The sequence below is a fragment of the Petromyzon marinus genome, chromosome 39 (genome assembly GCF_048934315.1).
Source record: "Petromyzon marinus isolate PM22_M1 ecotype Great Lakes invasive population chromosome 39, UKy_Petmar_22M1.pri1.0, whole genome shotgun sequence".
In the NCBI taxonomy this organism is placed as follows: domain Eukaryota; kingdom Metazoa; phylum Chordata; class Hyperoartia; order Petromyzontiformes; family Petromyzontidae; genus Petromyzon; species Petromyzon marinus.
In genome coordinates, this window is record NC_133705.1 from 9,134,012 (window position 1) to 9,156,793 (window position 22,782).

A 22,782-nucleotide genomic window follows, 5' to 3' on the forward strand; every position below is an offset into this window, starting at 1 on the left:
GAAAACACGTTTCTCAAATGGCGAAAAATGCCTTGCGGCTCGTGCCAACGGCGTGTGAATGCATCGCACCACCCGGGCCAGAGTGCGGCGAGGACAAAGACAACGGCGGCGAAAACGACACGCGGCCAAATGACCCGCGGGCATGGTACCACAACCTCCGATATCCTGCGGTAACCTCGAACGCGCGACACGAGCCTGCTGCGTACGACAACAACTTACATTCAGATCGCGCCCGCGATTTAGCGCACGTCTTTGAAGTGCAGTTTTTTTCAGACTAAGGGCCACCCCACCGATGACAGCTGGCCCTGTGGCAAGATACAACCTGTAACATTCTGCAACAGTAAGCATTGCTACAACCTCCTGTACCATGGTGCAACCTCTTGTAAGATGCTGTGACTTCCTGTAACATGCTACGACGTCCTGTACCACGGTATAACCTTCTCTGCCACAGTACAACCTCATGTAACATGCTGTGACCTCCTGTAACATGCTACGACCTCCTGTAACATGCTGTGACCTCCTGTAACATGCTACGACCTCCTGTAACATTGTGACCTCCCGTAACATCCTGTGACCTCCTGTAACATGCTACGACCTCCTGTAACATCCTGTGACCTCCTGTAACATGCTACGACCTCCTGCAACATTGTGACCTCCTGTAACATGCTGTGACCTCATGTAACGTGCTACGACCTCCTGTAACATCCTGTGACCTCCTGTAACATGCTACGACCTCCTGTAACATTGTGACCTTCTGTAACATGCTGTGACCGTCTATAAGCTGCTGTGACTTCCTGTACCATGCTGTGACCTCCTGTACAATGCTACAACCTCCTGTACCAAGCTACAACCTCCCGTACCGTGCTATGACCTTCTGTAACATGCTGTGACCTCTTGTACCATGTTGTGACCTCCTGTACCATGCTAAAACCTCCTGTACTATGCTGTGACCTCCTGTATCATGATGTGACCTCCTGTACCATGCTACAACCTCCTGTACCATGCTACAACCTCCTGTAACATGCTGTGACCTCCTGTACCATACTGTGACCTCCTGTAACATGCTGTGGCCTCCTGTACCATGCTGTGACCTCCTGTACTATGCTGTGACCTCCTGTATCATGCTGTGACCTCCTGTACCATGCTACAACCTCCTGTAACATGCTGTGACCTCCTGTACCATACTGTGACCTCCTGTAACATGCTACGACCTCCTGCAACATTGTGACCTCCTGTAACATGCTGTGACCTCATGTAACGTGCTACGACCTCCTGTAACATCCTGCGACCTCCTGTAACATGCTACGACCTCCTGCAACATTGTGACCTCCTGTAACATGCTGTGACCTCATGTAACGTGCTACGACCTCCTGTAACATCCTGTGACCTCCTGTAACATGCTACGACCTCCTGTAACATTGTGACCTTCTGTAACATGCTGTGACCGTCTGTAAGCTGCTGTGACTTCCTGTACCATGCTGTGACCTCCTGTACAATGCTACAACCTCCTGTACCAAGCTACAACCTCCCGTACCGTGCTATGACCTTCTGTAACATGCTGTGACCTCTTGTACCATGTTGTGACCTCCTGTACCATGCTAAAACCTCCTGTACTATGCTGTGACCTCCTGTATCATGATGTGACCTCCTGTACCATGCTACAACCTCCTGTACCATGCTACAACCTCCTGTAACATGCTGTGACCTCCTGTACCATACTGTGACCTCCTGTAACATGCTGTGGCCTCTTGTACCATGCTGTGACCTCCTGTGCCATGCTACAACCCCCCGTACCATGCTGTGACCTCCTGTAACATGCTGTGTGACCTGTACCATGCTACAACCTCCTGTACAATGCTACAATCTCTTGCAACATGCTACAACATTGGACACGCTTCGCCAATCTATGAAAAGCGACAGCAACCGCTGGCATTGCAAACTGACGCCGAGCAGAGTCACAGGTTACACGTTACGAGCAACACTGAACAAACTTCGCAACAACATGAGCTTAAAATACTGTGCCACCGTTTATCTTTGAGCAGACGCACAACATTTAGCAATTCACGTCATAATGGTAGTGCATTCAAAGTATTATTCAGCCTGTGTGTCTACAATGTTGCCAATAGGCAGTTTATAGGCTTTTAACTTACGTCAAAATGACGCATCCATTCATTATGTTTTTAGCAGCGTGGGTGACGATTTAAGCTATTTGAATGTATTTGGGATCGCACACACATGGCAGCTACATCGCGGAAAACTTAGCAGGATCCTCCTGAAGAAAGAGTCTTGAGACTCAGTGAGGCTTTCCCCGGGGAAACAAGCGTAAAAATACAAAGTCACAATTAAAAAAACACAGAGCATCTAAATGTGAACGAATTAAAAAAAAAACACTGCATGAGGACATGTTCCGGCAGTACATGTGCAAAAATTTGGAATGATAAAGCGAAGATTAGCATGACCCCGTATGCAAGGATGACACGCAAAATCGTGGAGCGTTACATATATTGGAAAAAAAAATTCGGGTAAAAAGGAAAAAAATAAAAAGTGTGCTAAAAAATGAGGACGTTCATCACACCCAAGATTTGTCTTTTCAGGGAAGCAGCTGTGGGTCGGGGCCCAGAGGACAGAAAAATGCCAATGACGATGGCCCGGCAATGTAATGACTGAAAACGCCTCAAAGACACAAGGCTGTCACAGCCATTTCTCCACGCGGCAAATGGTGCTCACGATCCTGCTGTTTCGTTCCTTAAATAGAGGGATAGATCATGTCACTTGTGAGCCCTTCTTGTGCGAAGTGGGGGGGGGGGGATTAATGAATACATATAAATTACAATGGGCATCCACTGCCTGTCGGGCTATTACTATGGTAATCAATGTACAAGAAGGGCTCACAAGTGACGTCATCACATCTATCCCTCTATTTAAGGAACGATGCAGGAGGATTTCTCCACAAATCTGGCTTCTGCCTGATGATGCCGGTTGTAATTGCTGGCGAAACGTCGTACTCAGATTGTAAATGTTGTGGAATTTGCATGTGCTGTTTACGTGACAAATCTTACTAATTGGCTGTGTCGGGTGGTGACGGGCTTAACGATACATTTATATTTATGCGATCTAACCCAAAAAAAACCTGCATTATGGATGCTATTTGTCGTGAAAGCCTACGTGTTAAATTGTATCGCAGTGAGCGTGTGAATTCGCCGTAACTGATTCTAAAGTCGGTTTCACAAAACGAGCCTCCCGTCGTGGCCTTCAGAGACGTGCGCCCGCACGGAGTGCTGTCCCACGGCACCGACCTGTTGACCCCGCTAACCCGAGAGCGCCAGAAGCGATTCGGTTCGCGTGGCCAGTGTGGGAGAACCGGCGACGCGGAGAGGAACCTGCGGCACCGACGCCGCGCCAACCGGCAAAAACCAAAAACCCACCGGGGGGCTCCCGTGCTAACAAATGGGACGCGGTCGCGACGGCCCCGTGGGACCAAGGGTGGAATTGAGGTTTGCAGAGCGTACAGTGCTTGCGAGGTGCACACGCACCATCGGCAGGTGATACGGGCCCAGCCGGCCGGAGGAGGTCTCATCACGCCGGAACACATTTGCTCACTTTCCCGACGGTTTCAATTCTGCACGGAGGATTCGTGGCCGGCGCTGAGCGCGCGCCCGTGCACGCCCACAGCAAAGGCAAAAGGTACCCTCTCCCGTATAGCCTTCAACAGGCCGTTGGGGCAAGTGCTGTTAAGGCAAGCAGCTGTAAAGGCCCGTATGGTACACGAGGGGGCGGGTGGCCAACACCACGCCCAGCCGCTTTTGTTTCCCCAGTGCTGATGTTTGCACACCGCACCCGGGTACTCATTTAAGACTGAGTTAACCTAAGGGAGGCCCAAGACTGGGTCAATCATATGCCAATGTTATGATTGGTAATGAGCGGGAATCGAACTCTGATCACCGGGTTCGTAGTGCACTGCACTAGCCAACGAGCAATCAATTCCGCAAACATAGCACGTGTGTGAACACACACAAAGACACACGTTCAACAGATCCGTGTCCCCCTGTGAGCCAAGGTGGCATGGCAGGTAATTCAACACAGGCTATTTAACAAAGGTCATTCATGTCATCAAGTGGAATGGCCGTTGGAATTAATTATCCGTTTTTGAAATGGGAACTCAAAAACTGGACCTGTGAAAGACATTTTCATGTAGCTCATAATTTTAGCTGTTAAGCTCTGGTTTTACAACACAATGGCCCAACTTGTGTGAACTACACCGCGACGTCTTGAACATCTGCTTCACAACAGACGATGCTATTTGGTAATGAATCCTTCGCGGAAACTCTCAATTCGTGCGCACGGGGCCCTCGGATCAGATTGACAATATACGCATGAGAGGAGTGCACAGCTGACTGTAGCATATGTTCATTGTGCCTTAGGAAAATAAACCACAAACAGTATTGTGGGCTAGTTCCCTTGCTATCCTGCAAAGAGCACAGGACAACGATAGTTTTAGCTGAGATGATTGGTCGATGAAGTCACTCCATGAATGAAACATTTAAAACCAACCAATTTTTTTTTAATGGTCAATTACTCGGGACCCTTTGAGACTGGGTGCGCTCTTGCAGTGCTTCAGGGCAATGATGATACCGATGATGTTATTAAGCCCTGCCCATTACCTCCCGTCCAGCATCACATTTTTGGGAACAAATGTGAGACTACCTTTTTGCCAACTATACTTGTGCTGTACAATTGGTTGAGTAGTCGAGTAATCGAACCGATGATCGGTGTAGTAATCAAATTAATTGATTAATCAGATAGCCCAGCTCAGCATGTCAATACCAACATGTACTTGTCTACGACTACCGTCTCTCCGATTGTGCCTTATGAAAGTACAGGCGATTTCCGTTTGCTAGCACGTCACACCTATCCTGAAATCTGGCTGAACATCTGTTCACCACACAATACGGCATGTGAACAAGAATGAAAGAAATAAATCACAGCCCTTTGTCAATCCACTTGCTGGATGAATGCAGCCCCCCCATTCCCTGCTCGTCATGGCCGTTACTTGAACCACACTTCACCGCGTGGGTGAAGGGGAATTGGGGGAGCCCAAGAACAGTTCAGAGTTCAATTCCCGAGACCAGTTCAAACCAAGCGGCTGGACAGAATCAAACTCAGGTCGCCGGAGCTCATAGTGCAGGGAAGCTAACCAAAGCACCATCGCTCTTCCACCGTGTAAGTTATTCTTGTGAAAACATGAAAATGTGAAATGTTAAAATGTTTAAAGACCATGTTTATTCACCGTGTGCCCTCTTGCTTGGCAAATTATCCAAATGGCAAATGACATAATGTCAAAATTGGTTATGAATATGTATGTAAAGGCACACACATTGTGAGCGTTGTATTGAGCTTTTATCAGTCTCAGCCGAGAGAATGCCTGCACGCCTGCGTGCATGTCAATGTCTTTTCCTAACGTTGCACCCACCATTCACAAGAGGGTCCCCCCCTACGACCTTTGTGAGAACAAATGAGGCCTTCTACGTTTGCGCGCGCGTGTGCTCTACATCCATAGTCAAGGTCAAGAACACAGCATGTACTCATCCCTCATTTGGTTTATAACCACGTTAATTAAGCGCACGTAATGTGCTCCTCACTGAGTTCTTTGGTCACACGAAAAAAAATAAAGGCACTGGCATTGGTAACATTTAACGATTGCTCAATTTGTGTGCGTTCGCTCTCCCAACACGCCGGGTGTGCTGTAGCAGAAATACATTGGCTGCGTTTGTTAAACTCGTGACAACTTCGTTGATTGGCTTTGTCAGGTGGAGGAGGGGGTTGCACAACACACATTCCACTTACGAGATCTGACCCCAAAAAATTCTATGACGAATTATAATAGTGGTCGCGAAAGTCTACGTGTTACATTTTGTGATGAGATTATTCACTTGCGGAGCAGTGGCACAGTGGGTCCTTGCCACACACTACGAACACGGAAACCTGAGTTCGACTCCTGGCCATGGCTAACATTGGTGGCAAGCGATAACAGAAGGTCCTGGGCCCCTACCTTCACCAACACGCAATGACCGGCATGAAGTAAGGCTAAACAACTCCCCATGATCAACCAGCATCAGACTAACAAAGAGCCGTACATTATTACACGTTATTATTCATCAAAAACATTGCGCAAATTATAAATCAAAGTAAAATAATATTCCCCGTAGCATAAGTCTGCTTGGGAATATCATTACTCAACCGTACTACAAGAAGGAGACTCCAATGGTTTGACCATCGTTTATGAACAGATGGAACTCTGGCAACCTCAATGGAAGATATGTAAGTGGGGAAAAACTCCTTAAGAAAATATTTAAAAAACAATGGTTTTATTAACAACTTCGTTTAACTCACGGTCGAGAAGTACGTCAATGATGCGCCGCTTGCTCCCACATCAACGGTTACTTGGATTAATTGATTACTTTTGTAACTCGTTCACACGGAGCAGGCGATTCGAGAGTTTAGGGACCGCGGCGTTTTTGACCTACACAAATCTATATAAATAATAATAAGAATAAGGCGAATGAATTGATTAATTAATGACGATTTTGATACAGGCATGCATTGCCACCGGATCTGAGTACGTGTGCAAAAATTAAGGATTGATTGGACAACGGGAAGTGGACGAAGATTTGACTACGACACAGGAGTCAAGTTAAGTAAAACCGTTGAAAAAAAGGACAACCCTGGACTGCAACGAACAGATACCGTTACGCAATGGACACAAGACTCTCCTCTTCACCAAGCAGACGACGATCTCCGCAGCCTGACTGCCCCCAGGGAGGGTCACGTGTTCACCGACGCGACCCTCCTCCGAGCCGAGAGTAGACCGAATTTGTTTGTCCCCTTACAGCCACGCGCTCCGCTAACACACGGAGGAGCGGCGCCCCGGCACGCGAGCGCTCACCGGAGGTGGGCCTCTGAAGGGCGCCGCCGCTCGTGATGCTGGCGCTCTTCTCCGCGGACGGCATCGCGTCAACCCCCGTCCTCCTCCTCCTCCTCTTCAGATCTGCCACGCGGCCTGTGCGCACGCACGCACGCACGCACGCACGAGTTTTTCTTGGGGAGGCATTTCTTAAACGCGTGAAGTGTTCGGAACAGGTCGCGTAACGTCACTGGACGAATTATACGTGAGCGTACTGGGCCACGTGTTGACGTGGCACCGAGTTTGATTCTCGCAACTGGAAGGTTGTGAGCCCATCATTATCCCAGGGGTGGAAACATTTCATTGTCTGTCTTGGTGTCCATATTATTTGCCAGGGTCGTGATTCAATTGAAGAATCAATCATTTATTTCCGCTGTTGGGGAAATTAGCAGACTGCAGTGGCTGCAGGGGTCACCGGAGCCCGTTGCATTGAGTGTATACAAATAAAAAAACACGTCGCTACTTACACACGTGATTAAACATGTTTATCTTGAACTCAAGAATCTATTAATCGAAGCATCGGTACATGACGTCTACGCACAACACCAGCACCACCACCGCGCGGTTCTTTGAGAGACGATTCTTCAAGACGTCTGGAAGTTACAGGGTAGGTCCCGTTCACTGCTGAATCTCAGAACGTGTAGCGACATGACCGCACTGTATGATAGCTGGCGCCACACTGTGCCACACGCCCTCCCACATGGCACTTTTGCTTCTGATTCCGTCCGGAATTGATTCTGTTCCGATGACGTACGGAACGGGAAAGGGTTAACATCTCAGCGCCATGCTCGCTAGGACGTCAAGGTCCGTGCGAGAGCGATGTCGCACCGAGACCTCGTATTTTGTCCAGGCCAATGAGCAGATGTGGCTTCGCTCATTCAATAATGCTGTGTCGCATTGTCAGCGATCGCAGAACGCGGACAAGAGCCCAGTAACCAGCGGGGTCATCCTCTCGATGCAACGCGTTAAAAATAAATCTGGCGCCAAGCTGCTCGGTCGGGGCGTTTCTATTTGAATTTCGAATCGAAAATTGCATTAGCGCGCTCTCATTATGACTTTAATGGATCTATTTTAACATCGATCCCTGTGTAGCGCGTGCAAATTAAAGTCGGTGCCAAATTGTATTATGGGACGATCATGAGCTAAATTGGAAGCAGCTAAAAAATGAATAGGTGGGGAAAATAGCATTGAGAAGAAAATTACGTACTGCTGATGTGTTTCACTAGCAACGATTCTGCACTTTGTTTTTCAAGATAACTCTCGGAATACAAAACCCCCAATATTTACGGGACGTATTTTATGTTCATCGTTTCTCTATTGGATAAAGGCACAGGCCTGAAATCGCCTGCCAACGCCACTGCTGGCAGCTTCAGAGAGCTCCTCTCGAGGGTATTTCGGTCAACGCTTCTACGCTGGCCGGAAGTCTTTTGTAGGAGGTGGCAGTAACCAACGCTTTACCCCACCACGCGCCACATGCCAATCGACCAACTGTGGTGAATCCATTTACACTGCTGGGAAGGATCTGGAGTAGCCGGAGGAAACCAAAGCAGAAAAACAAGGGGGGGGGGGGGGGCGGAGAACATACAAAGTCCAGACAGGCGAATATACAACGTCTAGACCAGTGGTTCTTAACCTTGTTGGAGGTACCGAACCCCACCAGTTTCATATGCGCATTCACCGAACCCCTCTTTAGTGAAAAATAAAATGTGATTTTTTTAAAATTCAAGACATAGATATGTTTTTTACTGGTACACAAAATGAGCCGTGCATGAACATTACCTTGTTCAAAGAATAAAACCAACACAATGCATAAACTCACAACAAATTACATACCTGGAAATCAATGTGACTTCTGCTGTTGCCTTTGAGAGATCAGTTCAGATATGCGTGGCTTCACCTTGGCAAGTGCCACTCTCATGTCATTTTCACAGCAAAGTCTGTTCCATTTCTTCGTTTTTATGTCCAACATCCTCGAAAAGGATTGCTCACAAAGATATGTTGTAACAAATGGTATAAAAAAATCCAGGGCTTTCTTAGCAATAACTGGATACTTGTTCATTTGTCGACACCAAAACGTTGAGAGCGTTGTTGTTCTGAAGAGTTGCTGTTGAACCTGGCTCTGCTGAATTTCAATGATTTCGTCGAGGAATTCATCATTGACATCTGCTGTTTCAACAGCAAACGTGAACGGCTGTCTCACCCATGCTGGATATGACTCTCTTGTAGGGAAATATCCGTCGAGATACTTTGCAAGCTCATCTAAGTGCGTAGCAATTGTTTGCTTCAGTTCCGTGGATACAGAAATATCTCCGATTCCAGACACATCTTCGATCTTACTTGCACAGTCGTCCAGAAGCGGGAAGTTTGCGAAGTTATTGTTCTCTGTTCGTCGTTTCCATAACGGTAGCTTTTTTTGAAAAGCCTTCAGGTGTTGTTCCGCTTCCATGATATTGACTCCACCACCCTGCATCTGCTGATTGAGATGATTGAGAGCTGCGAATATATCAGCCATGTACGCTAAAATTAGAATGAACTCAGGATTTTTGAAGCAATCTGCATGGCAGTGTTGGTGCTCTTGCAAAAACAGGGCTAATTCCACACGCATGGCAAAAACACGATTCAGCACCTGTCCCCGGGATAACCACCGAATATTAGAATGGAGCAGAAGTACCTCAAATTCAGAGCCCATTTCTTTACACAGCTCACTGAAGATGCGGTGCCTCAGAGCACTTTTTCGCACATAGTTCACACATTCCACCACAGTTTTTAATACTTCTGCCATTTTTGGAGGTAAGGTTTTTGTTGCCAACGCATGCCTGTGCAGAATACAATGCGTCACAATGATGTGTGGTGCATCGGCCTTTACTAGCGCACCAAAACCAGACTTTCTTCCCAGCATGACTGGAGCTCCGTCCGTACAAACTGCAGAAACCATATCCCATGAAAGATTGTTGTCTCTGAAGAAGTCATCCACAAGCTTCTTCACATCGGCTGCCTTCGTTGTTGTTGTAAGAGGCTTACAAAATAAAAACTCTTCTTTTATCATGTCGTCTTTCACATAGCGTACAAAAACAGCAAGCTGGCTTAGATCAGAAACGTCTGTGGTTTCGTCGAGTTGAAGGCTGAATTTTGCCGGGCTTGAAATCAGATCCGCGACTACTTGAGCCAAGATGTCTTTACTCATGTCTTCTATTCTGTCACTGACGGTGTCATTTGAAAGAGGAATTTGGGATAATTTACCTTCGGCCGCTGTTCCGAGTATCAGATTCGCCATCTTTAATGCAGCTGGTTTCACAAGTGTTTCACCAATGGTGTGTGGCTTGCCCTGCTTTGCGATTAGGTAAGCAACTTCGTACGATACTGTCAGGATCGGTTTGTTAACAGGTACAAATCCAAGAGCAGGCAGAGTGGCCCTTTCATCGAATCTGGCTCTCTTCACCCTGAATTCAGCAAGTGTTGTGTTCTTGTATTCCCCGTCTCCATGCAGCTTCAAGAAGTGTTCCTTTAGTTTTGCCGGTGCAAGACTAGAGTTGCTCAACTTGGCGTTGCAAATCATGCAGATAGGACGCTCACTCCCATCACGTTCCGTGATACATGAGAATCCATGTTGTACATATTCGTCCGACCACTTTCTTCTTTTGCCCGACATAGTTAGTATGGATAAAATATTAAAGAAATCACACGACGTACGACAACAACAGTCACACGTTGACTACTGAGTACGCACTAAATTCCCCGCAGCGCTGATTGGCCAAGCAGTGTAGCATGACCATCTGCAGCCAGTGATGGCCAAGCAGGCCGTGTGTGTCATCACAAATTTACACAATAATTCAAGTGTGTCCGGACCTCCGTGGCGGGGGCTCTGCCGAACCCCTGAGATCGACTCACCGAACCCCTGGGGTTCGATCGAACCCAGGTTAAGAACCACTGGTCTAGACAAAACGATGGCCCGAGTCCGGAATCTAACCCAGGCCGCTGCTGCTAGCGAGTCACGAGTGCTACCGCCGCGGCGCCAACCTGCCGCCGGCATGCAGAGCCGGGGGGGGGGGGGGGGGGTTTGGGTCGAGCAGGGTTACCGATGTTTCCCAGGCGCAGGTGTAGCTGCCCCGCGACGACAGCGGAGGCCGTGCTGAGGGCCTGCGGGCCGCTCGGGTGCAGCTGCTCGTGGTCCGTCGTGACGACGTCCGCGTGGTGCCACGCCTGCACCGCTCCGCGCCCGCACCGCAGCAGGTGCTGCTCGCCACGCCGACACGGTGGGGAGGCGGGGGGGGGGGATGCGGCGCGATCAGCACCAACGTCCGTCGTCGACGGCAACTCCAGATGCGTTAACCGGGATGAAAGCCCGCAGAGGTGTGCAAACCGCAGGGGTTGGTTTTTTTTTCTCTCTCTCGCCAAACGATAACAACAACCCTACCCATCGTGGACCAAGATCCCGACAATGTCACCTCGCCCACAGACTCAAGGCCTGATTCCCCCCTTTAGGTATCGCGCTCTCATCATCCTAGAATCTGACCAAAGATCAGGAAGGACGCTGGCCAACAGAGTGCAACAACGTGGGCGTCCTCCAGAACATACACCTCGTTCGAAAACCCAAACATCGCAAGGCAGATGTGCACATCCCCTTCACGAATGGAAAGTTTAAGAAAATCCACAGTTCTACGACTGTGAGCATGTAACCCCAACTATGGACCATGGAGTAAACCACTGTAGTCTGCGCTCCGTTAACGTATGAACAGCAAAACTAAACAAACTCTCTCCCGAAGCCCTCTCGTCATGGCCAGCAGACCTCGGCATTGGCATTTGACTGCACGTATTGCCATCATACGCAACAATAGAACAGAATAAAAACCAGGACAAATACCGACAGGGGCACTGTGATGAACACCAAGAGCGGTCACCAATGAATGTGAAGCGGTAACCAACACAGACACTGCCAGCGACACAAACGCAGACATTGACATGCAGACCAATGGCAGTCATCAAGGAAGAAGTAGAAACGGCAACCAGAACAGACACTGTCATGGTAATCATCAACATAGACACTCACACAGTCATCTACATAGACACTCACACAGTCATCTACATAGACACTGACACAGCCATCAACATAGACACTCACACAGTCATCTACATAGACACTCACACAGCCATCTACATAGACACTGACACAGCCATCAACATAGACACTCACACAGTCATCTACATAGACACTCACACAGTCATCTAAATAGACACTCACACAGTCATCTACATAGACACTGACGCAGCCATCAACATAGACATTCACAAAGTCATCTAAATAGACACTCACACAGTCATCTACATAGACACTGACACAGCCATCAACATAGACATTCACACAGTCATCTAAATAGACACTCACACAGTCATCTACATAGACACTGACACAGCCATCAACATAGACACCCACACAGTCATCTAAATAGACACTCACACAGTCATCTACATAGACACTGACACAGCCATCAACATAGACACCCACACAGTCATCTAAATAGACACTCACACAGTCATCTACATAGACACTCACACAGTCATCTCCATAGACACTGACGCAGCCATCAACATAGACATTCACAAAGTCATCTAAATAGACACTCACACAGTCATCTACATAGACACTGACACAGCCATCAACATAGACACTCACACAGTCATCTAAATAGACACTCACACAGCCATCTACATAGACACTGACACAGCCATCAACATAGACACCAACATAGCCATCAACACATACAACTCATAGTCATAAAAACGACACAGCTCTAAAAAGACATCGACACAGATATCAATAAAGATACTGCACCTGACTTTAACAGCCACAGGCACACAGTCTAAACGCCTGCGGAACGATTTTCCTACAATTGAAGGGATAGCTGAAATCAAGCGCGCTGTGGACTAACACTGACCAAAATTCCTTCTTCTACACTCTCCATAATTTGTGTGGCTGCAGTTACCCAGCCCAGCAGCGCAATCACACAAGCAAGGTTCCCGTCAGTATGGGGTTTCCACCTTGCGAGCTGTCTTGGAGAAAGAGCAACAATGCAGCATCAAGTCCGGCGTTAAATTGGGGGAAGTCACCCTCCGTAACTCCCTCCGAGTTACATTTGCCTCGGAGGGAGTTACGGAGGGTTAGAGCAAATGCGACGAGGCTAAGTGAAAGACGTTGCTGCTGAAGACTTGCAATCACTCCCAGCAACATACCGGTGATGAAAGGGGACCCACAAGTATAAATCTTACAGCGGCACCACTCATGACACTTAAACCACAAACACCAACGGCCATAAACAACAACAACGACAATAACAACAACCGCCATTCGCCACACTAAGTGGCAGTGATGTCACCAAGGCATCTGTGAAAAAACTGACTCCAACACCACCCACACAAACACCACCACCGTAGGTGGTCGCTCAGAATAGAAAGCAGTGGTGGGTAATTTCCCCGAGTCTGCAATATAAATAAGTGTGAACTAAGGAAGCATTTCACGTAAGAAATTGGATGCAACTAGCCGTACGACATTAATGGTCTGGGTTTAGCGTCGAGACCCAAAGTTCTCAACACAGAACCGTGTTCACGGTAGCACTCTGCGGTGAGACAATTACAAAGGAAATCAGTCAGAATATTTGTTCATGCTGGAGGAATCCGATGAGCTATGAAGCTCTTTTCCGCATATGTCCAGTCGGGGCATGTCAGAACGTTACAGCAACAAACGATAGGAGTGAAAAGTATACAAAAGGTATAAACAATATATTATAAAAATGCAAATAGAACTCCACTTTTTTTTTATCAGGTAAAACCCACTGAGCTAATGGCTTATATTTCAGAAGCGACCTGGCCACAAATGATAGCTGAAAGAAGTGGCTTACCACGCAGAAATTAATAGCAGCCAAATACTCTGATTAATCTAAAAGCATGCTTCTAAATGGGGGCTCATACGAATAAAAAACAAATTCCACATCGTACAATGACCTCCGTGCACAGTGCTTCACGCACGGCGCTAACCAGCAACTCCACGTGCAGTAGAAGCGGCGGTGGTGGTGGTGGTGGGGAGCGGTTAAATAATGGTTAGTTGCGCTGCGCTACGAACCCGGCGACGCGAGTTTGATTCCCGCCGCTCATGGCCAGCACCAGTGGCGATTATTTGAACCGGTCCTGGGCCTCCCCTAGGTCGACTCAGCCTCAAAAGTGTAGCAAGTGCGGTGTGTAAACATCGCCACGAGGGAGACAAAGGCGGCCGGGAGTGGCCCACGCTGGCCACCGAACCCCGTCGTGTGCCGTGTGCCGGCCTTCATGGTTGCTCGCTAACAGAACTTGCCCCAAAAGTCTGTTACAGGCGACACGGGGAGGGACCTTTGTCTTTTGGGGGGGCGGTGGGCACCTTGAGAGGGACGGAGCAGGTCCCGATGGGCAGCAGCGATCGGGCGTCCCACACGTCGATGTGCAGCCTGTGCAGGGCGAGGTAGTCGTAAAAGTAGCGCAGCTCCCCGGCCTTCATGGTGCCCGGATCCACCAAGTACTTCAGATGCAGTCCCGGAGAGCCTGCATTGCGACGTCGATATCACAACGGAAGGATAAGTGTGCCTGTTCACCTCTGTTGCTCGGATTTGTCATCACTCTCCTGGGTTTTCTGCGCAAGGGCTGGGGCACGACTCACAGCTTGCTCCATCCCATCTGATCCCACTCCCCCACCCGCTCCCTCCCCTCTCCAGCTCAACAACCCTGGCACTCTGCACCAGGGTTGGTGAGCCATAACTAAGGACATGAGGATGAGGTGTTTTTCTCTGACCTTCATAGCTGTTTATTTTTTCTTTCGGTGACACCATCACCATATGATGCCGTTTAACATCATAACCCAGGAGGGGCTGGTCAACAATCTTACGAATCGTTCCATCAATTCAGAGTCAAAGGGGCCCGACCGACAACCTTAGCGAAAGTTCGTTCCCGGATGATTTTTTTTGGTGAAAATTTCCGGCGGCGAATCACCACGGCAATGCGTTTCTTTCGCTCAAATAATCACGTGCCTGCACTCGTCCCCACTTGTAGTCTCACGCCAGTGGAGGAAACGCCACGTTCGTACAGCAGGGACCAGCACCGCTCATTTGCCCTGATAAGATAATTCTTTTCAACGACCATGATCCCGAATCTGAGACCTCCGCATGACCACTCGCATGCTCTCATCACAGCCACATGCGACCGACATCGAATGACAAAACGCAGGAATACTGTATCTGTGATCATTTTTTTTTTATTTCACACAATATTTATAATGGCATGCCCAGTTGGACTGGGCATGAGTCGAGTTTTTTTTTTTTTTTACGGTGACTCATTTTTCAAATCATGGTTGAACGAAAATCTATCCTGTGATGTTCATCCCGTAATGAAACTTAAGCCCCAAAACCAAATCACATTGGAATTTGTGTGTCCTGGAATACTTGAAAGCATGCTGCTTTGACTTAAGACGTTGATACAGACTGTGTTCATTCATACCAATTAAAGAGTCAATACCAATTAAGTCCAACAAGGCCTATTCCCCATGACCCTAGCCTGAACTCCATCCAATGGGAATGTCCATCACAAGCCCGTATCTGATGGCTATGCTTATAGGAAAGCGCAAGTTTCAGGTCGATATCGCCCACTCAAATCATGTGGCTAATCTGAGGCACGCTTCATCTCTGAAAACGTAAGGAGAAACGTACATATACACAAGCCTATGTCCGTGTGCACGTGTGGGTCTGTTGTTTCTGAATAGGTGCTCGCTAACAGCACTTGTCCCAACAGTCTGTTAAGGCTATACAGGGATCTTTGTCTTGTGGGGAGCGGTAGTGTAGCGGCTAGCGCGCTGCGCTACGAACCCGGCGACCTGAGTTCGATTCCAGCTCACGGCCAACACCACCAGTGACGATTATCTGAACCGGTCCTGGGCATCACCGAGGTCGACTCAGCCTCAAATGAGGACCTGGTGTGGAGAGACAAAGGCAGCCAGGCGTGGAGCTGGCCACCCACCTCCTCATGTGCCGTTCCGGTGTTCATAGGTGCTCGCTAACAGCACTTGCCCCAAAATTATCTTAAGGCTATACAGGGGATCTTTGTATTTGTCTGCATGCAACCTTCAGCGCCCACAGAAGTTACCTAAGACCTTGTACGTACATTTATTTTATTGCAGAATGCGTTAAGTTAATCAGCTTTGAGTTTCAATTCCGAGTTTGTGCACGATTGCCCCAACCTATCCACCTATGTAACATCCACCGTACTATTCCACCATTGCCGACCCCAGCTTGGGCCAGAGCTTCATAGGCTCATCGGTTGTTCCGGCTTAAGTCAAGTGTCTACTTCCATGACTTCAAACGGTTTGGCAACATTAAAGAAATCACTCCCATTTAGCAGTTATTCTTCATTCACTGCCAAATACTGGTTTTACAGTGCAAGTGATGCTTGACTTTCCTGAAAAGAACTTTAAAATCTGTTCCTTACTCTGGCATTAGACGTTCCCCTTCAACACTGATACCTGGGTACCACCTCTTGGTAACCAGCCTTCCTGCAACCCGCACATGTGCTCCAATCAGTTGCTTTCAAATGTAACATATAGTACAGCCCTTTGCTAGGCCACTGCTGGATGAAGGCTAACCCGTGCCATGTTGGTTGTTTGACCATACTTCACCACGCCGGTCAGTGCGAGTCGGTGACGGGATGTTGCTGCGGGGAGCTCCACGACCAATTCAAATATCACTTGTCACCGACACTGGTGAGGAATCGAACTCGGGTCGTAGGTTCTATGGCGCGGCGCGCAGATCACAAAGCCACCGTTCCACCCCAATTGTTGCTTTGCTCGTGCGGAAATAAACTAAATAAATACAACTTGGGCCCATTTAATAACAATCACAAATGCGTTCCACTCAGTGAAATGTAACCAGTGCAAAGGGCACGGGGCATACATACCTGCACTTTACGTCTTTCTGACTCCCCAATTGGCACTCCCTCCCCCCCCCCCCCACTGAATTGAGAACGTTGTTAATATTGAACGTCAAACCCCGTGCGCCGTTAAGCGAGAGCGACAACATGGCTGCCGTCGGCCGTTGCTCCTCTCCGTGCTGCCCCCCGCAAGCTGCCCCCCGCAAGCTGCCCCGCCAACTAAAGGCTGCTGCTTGGCCGCGACGAAATGTCATGGCCAAGCAACGTCGCGCGACGTGGCGAGCCAGCGCGACCGCTGACAATGTCCGTTGAACGAAGTGGGGGCGAGGGTGGGGGTTAAAAAAGTTAAATAAAATGTAAGCATCAGAGGGCCCGTGCCTGCTCGCTGCTGATAAGCTGGGCGAGGAGGGTGAATGCCGTCCTGTGTAATGATCCAATCTCGGAAGGAAGGAGTTCTCTCCGTTCCATTATTAACGATGATTTATTCTTCAAATAATGTATCTCTTGTGCGTGAACCAGGTGCTGGGAGGGAGGGAAACACCAACCGTGTTTCCTGCCAACGAAATAATGTTCGGCAGACGAGCAGATGCGCGTGATGGGATGGGATTGGATTTTAACTCCTTTGTGTGGAAGGGAAGAGATCCATCCTGAGTTTTCTGGATTATTCGTGTCAAGGCCTCTCTGGTGGTTTTGAAATACCCAAGCGCACTGAAAAACCACCACTCATACAATTAACCGCACTGGACGTGCCTGACCTCCGCAAACCTGGAAATCACGAGCAGATTCGCTGCGTGCCAAGAAATGAACTCCGACGCAAGTATGGCACTTAATCAATGTGGCAATGATTCCCTACAATGTGTATGATTGCGTACAGAAAGCCTCTTTTTTCACCGAGTGAAATCTTAACGCAAGGAAATGCACCTTAGCCAACATCGGTATTCATTGTCATTCATATGTATTTAATCATTATGAATCATTTGCAGCCCTATTATCGGTGATGTGGCCCAGCGGTTGCACGTTCGCCGCTTATTGGAAAGGTTCACGGTTCGAATCCAGTGGGCCTCGCTGATTAACACTACGGGTGTAATAACTGTGATAATACTACATGCCCCTTTCTTCACGGTGGACGTTAATCAGAATCAGAATGTTTATTGATCGTGGAGAAATCCGATGAGCTATGAAGCTCTTTTTCCACAGATGTCCAGTAGGATCTAGCAGTCCAGCAGTTAAAGATCCCCCTGACGTCACTCGCAAGAGTAGACCAATGTGTTTTTCTCTGGTGATGGTGCAAATTTGGCCAGATTAAAAAATGTACTGCAATTTACACAATTGCAACTATACACAGCAATCTCCCATTAGCATGGTAACACCTCCCATTCGCATGGTTGGCTACTTACGGTGCGAAAGAAGTTCCACATACATACATACATAAGAGGTTTTTTGGGTTAGATCGCGGAGATATAAATGTCATTAAAACCAACACCACCTGACACAGCCAATTAGTAAGGTTTGTCACGTAAACAAAACGTTAAAATTCGTGACTAGCACAGCACACTGACCGAAACAGGAGGAATATTTCTCACAACCCTGACTATCGCCTGATGATGCTGGTTGTAATTACTGGCGAAACGTCGTACTCGAATTGTAAACGTTGTGGGTTTACTCTCGAAAACACCGGTGAGCTGTACTAGTGTAGAGGATGTTCGGGACATCCTCACACACACACACAACACAACACAACCACGGGTTAAGGGTCACGGGAGCGCATGCCGTGTATGACGCGCAATCCGATTATTATTGAGTGGAGGACACTCTGATCGGATTGACCCCAGAAGGATTAACAGAGTGGGGAAAACCTGAGAAGGACTGTCAATGGGGAGAAAACAGGGCGGGAGACGGGCTACATAAGGAAGATGAGTTGGAGGGTTTCGAGGTTGGTTTTCGATGATTGGTGGAAGTACGGTGTGAGTTGACGTGGAAACAAAGATCCTGCTTAACCATCTCAAATCTCCTCTTCGCTAGTACGGATTTGGCATGTTCTGTTTATGTGACAAAGCTTACTAATTGGCTGTGTCGGGTTGTGGTGGGTTTAACGACACATTAATATCTACGCGATCCAGCCCAAAAAAATCTATATTATGGATATTGGTCACGAAACCTTACTACGTGCTAAACATAGGTACGCACAATCATCCCCCCCACTTCTGGCAGACTAATGCCCCCAATCACCCTTGTAAGAGACACTCATCTTGGTCTCTTGAGTTCTCACCTTGTTTAACATAGTCAACTTGAACTTTGTCAATCCACAGACAGATGAAGGCATGTCAGTCATGGGGGTTATCTAACCATAACCCATCAAGGTGGCTAACATTAGATGGAAAACGTTGGAGTTGGGGGTGCATGACCGGTTATAGTGGTGTATACAACCACATTTGCCATTGTGATTTGTAACTTTCATCCTTATTCATGTGTCGATAGTTCAAGTTTAACATGCAATTTTATTGAGGGCCTGTGCATTGTTTGGTGTGGTCTGGGACTGTTTTTGTTTCGGTTTTGCTGCTGTGCCAAAGATTGCATTTGGTATTCTTGGTTCCTTCGGTAAAGTCACGTAGAAGGGAAACAATAAAATAATAATATTCGTATATTTTTATTATTTTATTGTTTCCGTTCTACGTGACTTTACCGCAAGAACCAAGAATATGAATCCCTGCAGTCACGAAAGCTTTAAATCAAAATTGCATTTGATGTTGAAAATCGACGTGAATTGATGTACTTACACACTTTATTTATTTATATTCAGTGACTTGTTTCGCTTTCCTATACTTTGCACTCCTCTTGTGTTTTTTGTACTGTTTGTCTTTGCAACTTTCTGACCCGCCCGTACTGGACGTGTGTGAAAAAATTAGACCTTCAGAGCTCATCGGACTCTTCCAGCAAAAAAATATATTCCAAATCTGCTATCACTTGCCATTTACTTTAGACACGGCTGGGAACCGAACTCAGGTCACCATGATCATTGCCCAGTGCTTTACCCGATCCCCTCCCTCATATCCGTTATTTACGTTATTTACGGATATCCGTTATTTACGGATATGAGGGAGGGGATGGATATTTAGGTGAAAAACAAAGAGTAGAGACGAACACAGGCACAGGAGAGACAGTTGAGAGTTCGGCAGAAATCAAGCAGCTGAGGTGCAAACATAGTTCAACTCAATAGCGCAACAATGCGACTTTCATGGAAAACTTCAGTGTAGATATGAACTTACACAACAGCAGCTTACAAAAATAATTTAACTTGCTAGAAAAAACTGTTACGTGCACTGTACGTATTTGTGATCCTGAAAAGCAGGGGGGGGGGGGAGGTGCAAAGACAGAACCGACACGTAAAATTTCACCTTTCACACTCGGTGATTCAATTTGAGAAATTAAAACCCAGGGTAGGGGTTGTTAAATGAGGTGCGGACGCAATGTCATTCCGTACAGAGCAGAGGCATCTCACCCCGATAACACGTAATATTGGGGCAGGCAATTAGGTCACGGGAGGTGGGGGAGTAACAATGAGTCATTGGTTGAGCATCACGTTTTTGAAAGTGTGACTTTCGATCTGAAAAGACTCTCAGAGGCAAACGCTAAAAAAAAAAAACCCCACCCACGCGTCGATACGACAGGCGTTAAATGGTAATTGTGATACCACGTTTCGAGACATTCGCTTCGGTCAAAGGGATACTTAGACAACAACGAAAACTGGTAGGATATGGGGAGGTCAAGTTGGTCATCTCGGCAATATTTGGTCCAATGGGGGCGGGAATGTAGGGCACGAGAGGGTCGGGAGGCAACGGGAAGAGTTGGTCTTTCTATGCGACGGTTTTTGGGCCGCAAGTACATTCATTCAGACATATGGGCAATGCTTGAGCCACAGGAGTGGTGTTGGGCCATGTCGGTGGTAAATGGACCACAAGGGTGGAAAAATGAGCCACGGAGTGGAGTCGTGTCACCGTGATGATGGACGGATGACAAGAGTCGTAGCTGGGCCACAGACAGGGGCGGTAGTTGAACCAAATGAAAAAAATCGTGCCATGGGGGAGTATTTGGCCCGCCATGGCAGTGGTTGAGCCATTTAGTTGGTAGCGAGGGCTTAGGGAGCGGCAATTGCGTGAAAGAGGTGGCCGTTGTGTGGGCCACAGTAAAAGTCAGGAGGTCAGGAGGCATTATCTGCGCCGCATGCGCTAAGCGAGGCAGCGGTGAGTCCACAGGGCCAGTAATACAATCGCTCGGTCACAGGGGGCAGCCAGCGATCTGCTGGGTGGGCGGTGAGCCACCGCCGCCTGCCGCTGTTTACCTTTGAGCGGAACCCCGTCGGGGCCCAGAGGCAGCAGAAGGGTGGGCTCGTCCGATCGGGCGTGAGCAGGCACCTCCGAGAGGGCCAGAGCACGCGTGGCGGCCGGTGGGAAGCGGTAGAAGCGCAGCGTGAAGTAGACGGACGCGGGCGCACGGGTGACGCTGCCGCCCCGTCCCCCGCCACCGCGTCCTGACGCTCTGTTGGGAGTCGAGTCAGCGGGACGCCGAAAATGAAAGCACCAGATGGTTAGGAAAGACGGCACGGGGTTGCGTTTTTTGTTTGTTAACACGTTCATTTTAATCATTGATGTTCTTGGTTAAAAACAGCCACCTACGTACATCAAACTCAGTGCAAGGAAGCTGTATCGATCACGCATTGAAGTTTTTTTTTTTTTAACACTAGTCATCAATACATCACTGTGGGCTTGCTCTCTGATGAGATAAGGAGGATATGTATAGGTCCCTTATTATAGACCTACCGGATGCAATGATGCAATTTATAATTGAGTCAGTCGCACGATCGGTGGTTGTTAGCGATCGTTATCACGGCGAGGTGAAAGTTAAGTGTGCTATTGATGCGTTCCTGACCATCAGCTTTATCACTTTTATTTTCTGTGTCTGTATCTGTTATCGCATTCATAGTTATCATGATAATGACCAGCATCGTCATGGTTTTAACTAGCGTCACAATCATCATCATCATCATCATTTGCATTCTTAATCATCAGCATCATCATCGTAATAATCAATATAATTATCAGCACCATCCTTATCTTTAGATAAAAAATAGCACCATATGCATTATTATCAAGATTCACCATGGTCATCAGCATAATCAAAATCATGAATCACAAACAATAATTTCCATCGTGAACTGTAATTCTCATAATTCCAGTGACATATGCTAAAGTGTGAGTCATTTGGGAAACCAAATTCAGCACTAAGGTTAAAAGACAATTTGATCTCACCCAATTGATTGGATTGACAGATGCCCTTTATTAAACACGGTGAGAGACCGATGAGATTCAATATCTCCCTTAACAAAGATGACTTGGGTGACCCGGGGTTATGTAGGGACAGTGGTTAACGTCACACAAATTACGCGCACAAACGCTTACAAAAATAGGAGTTTTGGTTGTAATGCCAGCACAGGGAGGTTGGCTGCGTACGCTTGCAAACAATGTCGCCTGGCCTGCAATGGCCACTTAACCGGACATGGTGCACTCTGGTAATTTTCGAGGAAATAACTGGGTAAGTATCGTGAGAATTGAGGGGGTTGTGGTGGGGTGGGGGGCGATCGCACAGTGGTTAGAACAATACGCTACAAACCCGGTGACCTGCATTACGATTCCCGCCTACGTACAATATTGAATAGCAGAGGGGTATTTGAAATGATCCGTAGGCGTCACCACCGCCACCACCATCACAGATAGTCCTGTGATGTCAATATCCTTCAAAGGACGTGATGATGCTCTTCTTGACTGAAGGAGTACCAGTTGGGTGTTGCTTCGTCTCGTGGCACAACTGGTAAACAATTCATTAAAGGA

The 22,782-nt window shown here is 47.8% G+C and overlaps 1 protein-coding gene and 1 non-coding gene across 3 annotated transcripts in view; one reads left to right on the forward strand and one right to left on the reverse strand.

Annotated features, from left to right (window-relative positions):
• The window catches only part of NPHP4 (nephrocystin 4), a 307,452-nt gene that overhangs the window by 90,781 nt on the left and 193,889 nt on the right, over positions 1–22,782 (reverse strand). For both annotated transcript variants that reach the window (XM_032968292.2, XM_076072909.1), the window contains 4 exons: positions 21,237–21,433; positions 14,367–14,527; positions 11,038–11,194; positions 6,944–7,057 (listed from right to left, as the gene is read on the reverse strand). In XM_032968292.2, coding sequence (XP_032824183.2) covers positions 6,944–7,057; positions 11,038–11,194; positions 14,367–14,527; positions 21,237–21,433 — 629 coding nt within the window. The remainder of the gene's footprint in view (positions 1–6,943; positions 7,058–11,037; positions 11,195–14,366; positions 14,528–21,236; positions 21,434–22,782) is intronic.
• Positions 2,404–2,507, forward strand: LOC116950587 (U6 spliceosomal RNA). The gene has a single exon (XR_004404047.2). It is a non-coding gene; the product is annotated as a U6 spliceosomal RNA (small nuclear RNA).